The 11,323-nt window shown below is 36.8% G+C and overlaps 1 protein-coding gene across 4 annotated transcripts; it reads right to left on the minus strand.

Annotated features, from left to right (window-relative positions):
- Positions 1-210: 210 nt before the first annotated feature.
- On the minus strand, positions 211-10,150 carry LOC110033569 (ATP-dependent RNA helicase-like protein DB10). Of its 4 annotated transcripts, XR_002294952.1 has the most exons (10): positions 9,843-10,150; positions 9,468-9,757; positions 8,649-8,840; positions 6,767-6,835; positions 5,810-6,079; positions 3,463-3,813; positions 3,077-3,354; positions 2,570-2,956; positions 505-1,670; positions 211-387 (listed from the first exon to the last, which is right to left on the minus strand). XR_002294952.1 is itself a non-coding variant. In XM_020737600.1 (9 exons), exons 2-9 carry the CDS (start codon positions 9,735-9,737, stop codon positions 557-559), a joined length of 2,931 nt encoding a protein of 976 aa, XP_020593259.1. In that variant the 5' UTR covers positions 9,738-9,757; positions 9,857-10,150; the 3' UTR covers positions 211-556. The 4 variants fall into 4 exon arrangements, 3 of the variants coding, with proteins under 3 accessions (XP_020593259.1, XP_020593261.1, XP_020593258.1); XM_020737600.1 differs by having other exon boundaries at positions 211-1,670; positions 9,857-10,150; XM_020737602.1 differs by having other exon boundaries at positions 211-1,667.
- Positions 10,151-11,323: the final 1,173 nt, after the last annotated feature.

Here is an 11,323-nt window from a genome sequence, read left to right on the forward strand (position 1 = left end):
TAAGTTAATTTAACTAATTATATACTCATATTCTAGACCAGTACTTATTCATATACGTCAGCTTCCAAACCAAACCATTTTATTTGAATAGGAATTCAAAGATCCCTTCGCAACATGATGCGAATAAGTGCGCGTGATTACCGTGAAAATGAAAAGATCTCACAAAACTCTGCCAAACAAAGAAACAAATAACGTATCCATAGGGAATCGTTAAAATGCAAAATCAAGAGGTTATAAAAACCGGCAAAGCAAGAGTGATAACTATAGAAAGCAAGTACAAAGCATCGTTCACTTCATGTGTTTCATAAAATGAAGCAGGCTCAACACGAAAACAACCCACAACACCAGGCTTTGCTCCAGCCCAAGGTTTTGAATGCCCCGCATTTTCTGCATAATCAAAGTAGTAGCCTTTGCATAAGAGATGAAAACCACCACATTTTTTTCTAACGCAGGTTTCGTTTAACTGCAGTCTACAATACTAGTAAATCAGAGAAGAAAGAATACCGAGAGAAGAAAAGCAACCCAGCATGATGGCAGACTTTCTTCCTGATGCTTATCAATTGTCCCTAGAACCAGGAACATGCTCAGGGGATTCGTCTGGCAGAATTAACCCTTCCTCTTCCTCTTCCCCATTTTCTGGCGCTGATGCGAGCCGTTCAGGTTCATCGGCAAGCTTTCCAGATTCAATACGACTTTGAAACTCATGTGCTGTCCTTGGCAGATCAGGCTCAGTTTCATTAATAACATGATGAGGTGGTGACCGCCTCAACTGCTCCGAGCCATCCAATTCTCTTCCACTTCCATTCTCCGTTTGATTGCATGGGGATTGAGAGCCCTGCCTTAGCGGGCTAGGTGAGGGATGATGTTCAGCTAAGGATTCATTCTTGGGGAGGGATGATGACCTGTCCTGCTCATCAGCTGAATTCAGCCAATTGGAACGTGGCGATGCTGGCCTCCGGTTATTACGACCAAACAAATTATCTCTCTTGGATCGTGGCAATGGAGGCCTACGATCGTGATCAATCGAATTTTCCTTCTTGCGTGGTGAGGGTCCCCGAGGATGGTCAACCGATATTTCCTTCTTGGCGCGTGGAGGTGAAGAGTGATGACGATCATTTGAAGTTTCCCTCCGTTTCTGTGGTGGTAATTGTCCTTCATGATGATGGTCAACTAATAAATTCTTCCGTTTGTATGGTGATGATGGCCTGCCAGAAAGCCCAGCAGTAAGTAGGCTTCCGTTGCTACGTTCGATACTGCGACTACGACTCCTGCTGCGGCTACGATTATTAGTGATGGCAATCTTGCGTGGAGGTGAAGCAAGATGACGATCATTTGAAGTTTCCCTTTGTTTCCATGGTGGTGATTGTCCTTCATGGTGATGGTCAACTGATAGATCCTTCCGCTTGTATTTTGGTGATGGCCTGTCAGAAAACCCACCAGTACGTAGCCTTTTGTTGCTGCGTCCGATGCTGCTACTACGACTCCTGCTCCGGCTGCGAGTATTAGATCGGCTCCTGCTGCGGCTGCGACTGTGACCATTGTTCAACAGACCATGCCCTCTCCTTGGGCTAGGACTTGGGCTATAGCTGTGGCTACGGCCTCTCAAGATGCCTCTGGCATCATTGTTAGGATGCTTATCTAAGGCGTGCCCATCCAAACGATTATATCTGCTGGAATTATAAATAGTTAAATATCTATGAAGTACACCATGAAACCTCTAAAAATAAGTGCATGTAATTATTAATTAAAAATAGGAAAACCCGAATTATAAACTTTGCATAATGAACTATGTTTTCAAGGGTGTAGGTATTCCCCAACTTATATTTGCATGAAACGAACAATTCCAATTAACCAAAAAATAGTTAATTCCAGTTCATCAGGAAAATGTTGGTTGCAGTAGAAATAAATTATAAGAGAAAGGAAGATGTGGAAGAAAGCAAAGGAAAATTCATTTCTAAAGAGACCAAAGGCAGAAATCAAGAAAATGAAATTTGGATAAGGGATTGACATCCAGACATAATAGAGCCTGCCAACTCTTGCCCAAAGTGTGGCAGTTGGCATTCAAAAACTCTCCAACTAATAACAATGTTTTTGCAGCGCGTGTTGGAGAAACAGTAAATTTCTAGCATTTCTATTCCACAATTCTGTGCCATCATTACCGGCAAGTCAAACAAGTGATAAAAATTTTCCGTTTGCCATCCTTCTGATTAATTTCCCTAAACTTGACAAAGATTAGAATTTTGAAACTTCAATTACACTAGTGATTTCAAAAATGGAATGCAATAGCAATAATATAGAGTAGAACGCTCACCACATTCAAAAGAAGTTAATAAACGGGGCACATCCTCTGTAGTATGTAGCATCAAATATTAGCCTAAACTTGTCTAGCCAGTCATAATTGAGGGGGACAAATGGATAATATAATCATATCAAATTGAAAATATGTTTGGTTTAAAGACTTGGATTTGAAAAATAGAATAAAAATGGTAAAGAATATTGGCACCATTATAACATGCAAAGTAAATAAATACTTTTTCTGATAATGAAGAGGCGCAGAGCCAACAAATACCTGACACGAACATCACGATCACGCCCGTAGTTACTGCGGTCATGATCAGCTACTATTCTACTTGAAGATGATAGGACATGCCAGCTTCTCCCAACATTGGTGGAATCATTTCGACCGGCTCCAAATCGGCCTCTGTCTCGAGCACTTGAATCAGAACCCCAGCGTCTCGACTTGCCACCAAATCCACCACGTGCTGCCATGTCTCGGAGCTCTGGTGGCACTCGCTGATCTGCCCCTTCCAAAACTTTAACAAGTTCCAGAGCATATTTAGAATCATTATCTGAGAAGAACGTGTAAGAAACACCAGTGGCACCTGCCCTTCCTGTCCTCCCAATCCTATGAACATAGTCTTCAACACCAGTGGGAAAGTCATAGTTAATTACAACCCTGCAAGAATATGCATAAATCAATCCCTGCCGATGCAATATGATACTTAAGACTAATATAAAATCCAATAATTTCGCTGATTGAAAAAAAAGGGTAAAGAAAACTAAGTGATCACCATACCTGATATCTTTAATGTCTAATCCTCGAGCAGCAACATCTGTAGCAACAAGTATGGGTGATCTCCCAGTTTTGAATTGGTTCAGAACCCTATCCCGCTCTACCTGTGATTTGTCACCATGAATAGCTGCAGCACCAAACTGATGAACAAGAGAACGTGCTAGCTGGTCACACATCCTCTTCGTAGTGCAAAAGATTATGATCTTAGAACCTGTTTCCTGGGACCGTAATATTTGCTCCAACCTTCTTTGCTTTTCCATCGGTCTTATCAGCTCTACATACTATAATAGATGGGAAAACAAAAAAATGATTAGTCGATACTACAAAATTTCAGTGGCCAAAAATTAACAAAACCACTAGGTTAATGAAAAGGCTATTAGATTCCAAACCTGGGTAATAGCATTGTTGGCAACAAGTTCATCAATATTTCCAATGTTAACCTGAATAGGGTTAGAAAGCAAATCTGCAGCAATCTTCCTCACTTCTTTAGGCCAAGTAGCAGTGAACATGAGAGTCTGACGACAATGAGGAACTTCTTTTACAATTTTCCTTATTTGTGGCTCAAATCCCATGTCTAACATTCGGTCAGCTTCATCAAGAACCAGATATGAGACTTGACGTAGGCTGATTCTCCTCATCTCCAAAATGTCATTCAATCTTCCAGGAGTTGCAACCACAATGTCCACGCCTCGATCTAAATCTTTTAACTGCGGACCTTTTGGGGCGCCACCATACAAACACTTCACCAAAACAGATAGATGTTAACAAATAAACATGAAAACAATATATAAAAGTCAATACATATATGATAACACATCTACGAAGCACTGACAATTCAACATTTATTGCGTTCATTTTATATGTGTTGGACATAGATATGCTTCTGACAAGTTTTTGACAAACTTAAAACAAAACTATGCATAAGATGTTTCAAACCATGCAAGGATTAGACACTGATCAAATATGATCAACAATAGAGCAACCGGACTGGGGCACAAGAAACACGATATAGCTTTCATAGTTTAGTTCTAGTTCATGCCTAGCAGTCAAATTTACAAAAAAAGGATTGATTTTCCTCAAAAACAATCTATCATAGTTTAGTTCTAGTTCATGCCTAGCAGTCAAATTTACAAAAAAGGATTGATTTTCCTCAAAAACAATCTATCGCTATCATAATCCTTATTTTGGCTTCCTTTTCTTGTTCGGTGTTTGCATACCTACCACACTTGAGTTCTATTCTCTATTGTTTGCTATTTGATATTCGCAAACCTTGTGCTCGTTCTTATTTGCATTGCCGTAACATTCATTCAGTCGAGTTCTCTTTGGCATCCACATGACGAACCCGCACAATAAGAATTAAAGCCCACATTCGTTGCTCTTCCACCAACTGTGATGAGTGTCAAGTTTTCCACTACTGAATATTCAGCACTTTCGTTCTCTCCACTCATATATTTAAAAATGTGAATGGCATTAGCTTTTTTGAGTTTCTTCCTTAAACCTATTTCAAATATATTATTATTTCTTATTTTAGTCTTTTCTTTTAAAAATAGAAATTATTTTCTTTAAGATTTTATAATGATATTCTAAATTTCTCTAAAAAGTAGTGATGTTATTAAAAAGGTTTTATAATTTTTGTCACTCTTAATCATTTTTTATGGTGTAACAGAAAAACGACTTCTAAATTATTTACCAAATGAATTGATAATAATCCTATAAAGAATGCTATTATTGGGAAGTTATTAACAAACGAAAATCAGTTCACTTGAAAAAATTTTAAAATTTAATTGTACTAAATAATGTTAGTTTTTCTTCATGAATATTAAGCTTTTTTGTTAAAAAAAATGTTATATTATATATCACTGTGTAATGTTTTTAATATAAAATCCTATTGTTGTGTGTTTTAATCACATTCAATATTAATATTATAAAAAAGAACATTCTGCCAATGACAACTTGTGTCCTACTTCTTAGAGTTGGATCATGTTGCCATATCCTTGTGTCATTATGTTGGCATTCAAATTATAAGAAACTGAACTATAAATCTAGTGCAATAAACCATTTCTAAAATCAAATAACAAAAAAATTTTTAGAAGGGAAAGAAAAAGAACTTACAAAGCTAGTACAAAAGAAAACCTACATGCACACTCCAACCCAAGAATAAATAATACACAAAATTCGTTACAATTGGAAGGGCTTAGTCACCGTATTTATGCATGTGTTTTAAAAGGCAAAACAAATTTGGTAACTGTTAAACAAGTATATACAGCAAAGCAAGTATCAATTCAGAGGTTTTTCAGGCAACAAAATGATGCATAGGCCTGTAAGAGTTAAACAGGCTTAAAAGCTGTTAAAACAAAATTCCAATAGGCTGAGGAAAAATTATATTAAATTCATAATCTATATATATATATATATATATATATATATATATATATAAAAAATAAAAATAAAAACTACTACGCAGTGTAATAGCTATCAAGAATAGGAAATTTCAATGCAAAAGAAGCATATAAACAAATAATAGATAACATGCCTCGATGTAAGGGCTTTCAAACAACGCAAAAAAAAAACAGTAACTATGGCGCAATGCCACAATTTAAAAAATCACAAGAACAACAAACACACAAAAACAAATCACACCAAACAATAACAAAAAAAATTCACAATTCTACAAGCACGTGTATATGAGAGAGAAAACAAGGGGAAAGAGAGAGGGGATGAAGATAGAGAGCTAACCGTGCATGAAATTCTTGATGTTCTCCCGAACTTCTCAGCCTCAACTTGAATCTGGGTTGCCAGCTCTCTAGTTGGTGAAAGAACTAGCACAGTTGGACCCATTTTTGAGTTATTATGAACACGTTTAAGATGTACAAAACCAGGAAAGAGATAACCAATTGTTTTCCCAGAGCCTGTCTTCGCAATAGCTACAATATCATGGCCTTGTAATGCAATGGGCCATGATTGAGCCTGAATTGGAGTAGGACAAGAGAAACCTGCACGGTGTACCTGGAAAAGCAAAAACCCACAACCCTCGATGAGGAGCACCATTCTTTAAATCTATAATCACTTGGTTCTTTTTTCTATACTTGTCATATTTGGAAGTAAACTGCAGGATATACTAATGCCAGAAGACGTGCAGGATATACTAATGCCAGAAAACGTGTATCCTCTGAGAGCAGACAACTGCTTGCAGATGCAAGCTGGAGCGGAAGAAAGGGCCTTCTATTATTGACTGAGTGGCAGCCTGAACCAAATCGCAGAAGCAGCCCAGCCACAAGACTGGTGACTAGGAAGGCGCCCCAACAATTGGTCCACCGCAAGGGTAACTCCAGCTACATGTGGGCCACCCCAAAGAGGGCAGCAGCTAGAGAACTGATGCCTTGGAAAGCCCTTCCCGAAAACAGTCCACCATAAAGGTTTCTCCAGCTATATGCAGCCCTCACTAATGAGGGCAGCAAAACGCATCACAGTACGACATTTAGCTCCTCCCTGGAGCAAATATCGCACCTGCGGCAAAGAAGTACAAAATGGAAAGAAAATAAATAGACATAAATCTGAAATAATAAATGGAACCTCCTGCAAGTTAAAATAGAATATATCATGCATGAAAAGTTAAAAGCACTGAAAACTTATATTGCCCAATGCAGACAAAAGAAGTCTGAAAAATTAGAAATGTGTCAATGAGGCACGTACCTCTTTCAAAATTTCAGGTGCAAAACCTGCTGACTCAAATGTCATGTATGGTGCAGGAATATCATCTCCCTGAAGAATATTAAAAATATACCTAGTCAGTAATCTTTAAAATGTAATAGAAACTAGCAATAACTTACTGTGATATCACACATTTGCATCGAATGGAGATCAAACAACATCCACTCCTTCCTTCAAGGGGGAAAAACTTGCTAACACAAACACAACACACAATGCAAACTATATTCCACCGACATTAAAATGCCACATTCAATTCTTATATGCACACATTAAAGAAGATCCCCCCAACTACAACAGTTAGTTTTCAAATATAACAACTCAAATAGTCTCGGTACAGCCTAAATTTGTATTTTAAGGATCAGCACTACTGAAGACGTAGTACTTGAATAAATCCTCCTTTTTGTCCGCACATCTTCACTACATGTTGACGGTAAAGATAAAGAAGCATCACAAACCCCAACAGCCATCCACTAGATTATCCATGTTAACACATAGTTTCAATACAGTCAAAACGATCCATCATATTGGTTTAACCAGGGTATTAATTTGAAGCTAGACCAAAAAAAAAAAAAAATAAGACTCAGTTTTGGGGTTCATCAATAAATACCATGCCACACTGGGTTATTTTGACAAGTATCACAGCCCATCTCACCTGAAAATTGCTGCTCATTTTATCAACGCCCTCAAAACAATATCATTCTTATCAGCAGCCTCAAAACAATATCATTCTTATCAGCACCCTCAAAAACATAACATTGACCATAACAAAATAAAAAAATTATCAAACACATGGGTGGCAGCTATCATACAAGTGCACTAAGTGTTCATTTGGGAAGGAAGCAGTTGCAGGTAAAATATTTGTGAACTAGTGTGGCAAAAGTAGGACTTTTAAAAGATATTGCGGATACTACAAAATATTATTCTGAATAAGTTTAAAAAAAAATAATTTTTTATAGCTAATATACATTAGCAAATTTGGTTCGTAAAAAGCTCATTCTCAACACAAATTACTGAAGAGCTGCAAGAATGTTATTGCCAAACAAAAGTTTGCCAAAAGTACTTTCCGCAATTTTCTTTTAGTACCACATTATAGTGTATACTAAATTTATCCACTTAAACCTTTTGGTCAATATAGCAACAGATTAAAACCCCTTGGAAAAAACTTATGTGGCGATAAAATCATTTCTCAATCACTAACTACTTTTGTTGTTCCCAAATATATTTAAATCTGTCAAAAATTGGAGGCTTAATTAACATTTACAATATATAATTTTATGCAAAACTGATCACAACCAGAAGTAAGGATAATAAACAAAACTAGTAATATTAGAAAAAAACTATCAAAATGAAAAGTAAGAACCAAAAAAAGATACAGTTCACTTCAACATAAGTTAAGACCAACATGGACCATAAAAACACAGCAAGCTCGAGGAATGAATAGGGATCCAAAATTGTGAACCTTTTTTATAATAAACAAGAAGAATTTACATGAACCCACATGATCAATAATTAACAACTTTGTAAATCAAATACAACAAGAAATGCAGGATTTACATATTTTCGCAACAAATTTGATAAATTCATACTAAACAGTACTTGAAAATTACGAGAACATAGAGACTGAAAATATTAATTTAGCAGACACTTTTGCAGTGAGGTAATCCATCTTGAGAAAATGAAAAAGGTGTCCAGATGCAGAAAGAACTCTTCCAACAAAAATTCGACACCATATCGTACATCTTAACTTCTATATTGCAGATATGTAACAAACATAAATTAAAGAATTGCTAGAAACTCAGAGTTCAGAAAAAAAGAAACATATAGACGTATATAAGGCAAGAATAGTAACCATGCAAAAACTTACTGTAACAGTTATTTCATTATGACGGCGGTATGCTTCAGCGGATAAACCAAGTCCTGCATCCAAAGCCCCGTGACTTCTTATAGATCGTGAATGGACAGAGCCATGTGCATAACTGTGTGGGCCAGAAGATCCATGCCCTACATCAGTTGAACCATGTCCTGAACGTACACCACTAACTCTAACTCCTTGATGCTGAAAAATGATTTAGTCAATATCAGATGCAATGCAGCTAAAAAAAATTTAAATTCATTGCACCGAGCTTTATGCATTTCAGTTTCATTTCTTAAACAACAACAGCCTACTCTTTTGCATGTAATCTATCACACATGCAAATGGAACCACTCAATCTTTACATCGAAATAGTACATTGATGGGAGTCGTATAGAATTACAGTGAAAAATCCAGACAAGTAACTAAAATATTCAGGTAATGTGTTTTCAATCCTTACAGATAACTTACTATAACAAGCCCCATATCACGTTCATGTAACCAAAAGACAATACAACAACAACAAAGTCTTAATCCCACTAGGCAGGGTCGGCTACATAATGCTTTTTCTTCATTGTGTCCTATTTAGTTTCATATTTTCATTTAGTTATAGTAATGTAACCAAAAGACAATAAATTTCAAAAAAATTGTGCCAAATCCAACATGCTAGCCATAATCGCTATGCATCAGATGAAACATATATTTCTACTAGACAGGCTCTCAAGAGATTGAGATTAGAAAAGAGCACAATTCTTTTTCCAAAATCAAGCAGCGGTTCAATATGAAGGAATATACAGTTAGTTACAAATTTGATGTTCATCTAGCCAGTACCTGATGGCTCCGAGATCTCCCGTCTTCTTCATGATGACGCTGATGAACCTGGACAGATGATAGGGGGGCCAACTTTAGAAGCGGCGGTGGCGGGGGAAGATGTTCATCCGCAGCAGGCCTTTCGTACTGCGTTACATTCGTCACAGGATTCCAATAGTACAGATACCCAGTGCTCCCATCGACCAAACCCTTCCACGGCTTCGGAAGTGTCGGGTCCTCGGGGGCGTACCGCGGCCCGCTTCCTTGAGAGCCCGTCGCTGTGGCAGCCATAAAAGGAGCGAAAGATCCCCCTGAATCCCAAAAGAAAAACAGCTAGAAAGCTTAGGACTTAAAGGTGGGAAAGATGCTATGCGAATGGACAACCACAACACCAACTGTTAGGGTTTCACCGTCTGGATTAGGTAGAGCCGAGAGCCTGGACTGGGCCAAGGAAAGAGGAACAAAACAAGAATTGCTCTAATTTCTCTCGAACCAGACGGCGGGGATCCTGAATCTACAGGTCGAGAAGAGAATTATAGGCAACAACAACCAAGATGTTCCTCTCTCTTTTCCGAGAAATTATTCCATACGAAGGCTAGGGTTTGGCGGTGAACCCGAGCACGGGAGGCGACAATCGGGCTGCGCGTTTTTCAACTATACTCCGCTTTGACTGGCTCTACGGCTCGACGACAGCCCTGGCGCGAGCGGAGTATAGTTGTTTGGTACATCAAAATTTACTTCTTTAAAATTTATAATATTTGAAATTAATTTATACTTAATTTATTTATGTCAAATAAATCAGTATTTAAATGAGTTAATAAAAAAAGTTAAAAAAACTTAAATGTGTTGAATCCTGTTTTTTATTTTTAGAAAAAGTCTTAGAGGTATAAAGCATTCAGAAGATAGAAAAAAAAATAGAAAACATAAGAGTGCGGGATGAACAATTTCACTGAGAAAATATTATTCATTTCATCCATAAAATAACCCCAATTTACAATCATAGGAAACTTTGATAGAGTTACATTTTCACTCCTACTTTAATGGAATGTTAGAAGTAGGGCTGTCAAAATGGCTTATTATTCACTGACAACTCTAGTACGGCTCAAAAATTTGCTCATGTTCAATTTGATCGTTTAGCAAGGGAGCCCAACGTGAACAACATTTTTGGGTTCGGTTCGTAAACGATTGTGTTTGGTTCGTTAAGGGTCCAAATAAATAAATAACTAAAAATAAAATAATATAAAATTTTTATATTTAAATTTTATGATTTTTGTAATAAAAAATTTAAATTTAAAATATATTAAATTCTTTTAAATTGAATTTTTTTAAATAAACAATGTAAATTTTATCCCAACCAAAAATAAATTTATGTAAAATCATAAGTCTATATAGTAATAAATATATAAATCTACACTACACTATCCTACTCCTTCCCTAATTATTTGGTTGTGCACTTGTGTCGCGTGCATCATTGCGGTGGAACAGCTTAAAAGAGCGAAAGTCTTTTTAAGATTTCTCGATGTAGTCTTCTCCTCATATCTTTTGATTCGAAGCTGGGATCGGAGGCTTGCTAGGTTTTGTGCTTTTTTATCTTGCTTCATTATGATTTTGTTCTTCTTTCTCTCTTCTTTAATTTGTTCTTACCATGATTTTTGATTTAGGGTTTTTAACGTTTGAAGCTCAACTACTGATTGGTAGACTTTGTGAGTTATCTAGTGAATTCATTAGCTCATACTTGAGGGTTGTGGTAGATTTATCCTATATGGCTGTGGGTAGCTTTAAATAATTTGGTTTTGGCATGGTTTATAAGATGTTCACATTTGTGAGAACAGTTCATATTGACATTGGTTTTGGATTGCTTTTTAGGGTTATGAGAA

Source organism: Phalaenopsis equestris, unplaced genomic scaffold (assembly GCF_001263595.1).
Source record: "Phalaenopsis equestris unplaced genomic scaffold, ASM126359v1 Scaffold001226, whole genome shotgun sequence".
NCBI classification, from domain to species: Eukaryota; Viridiplantae; Streptophyta; class Magnoliopsida; order Asparagales; family Orchidaceae; genus Phalaenopsis; species Phalaenopsis equestris.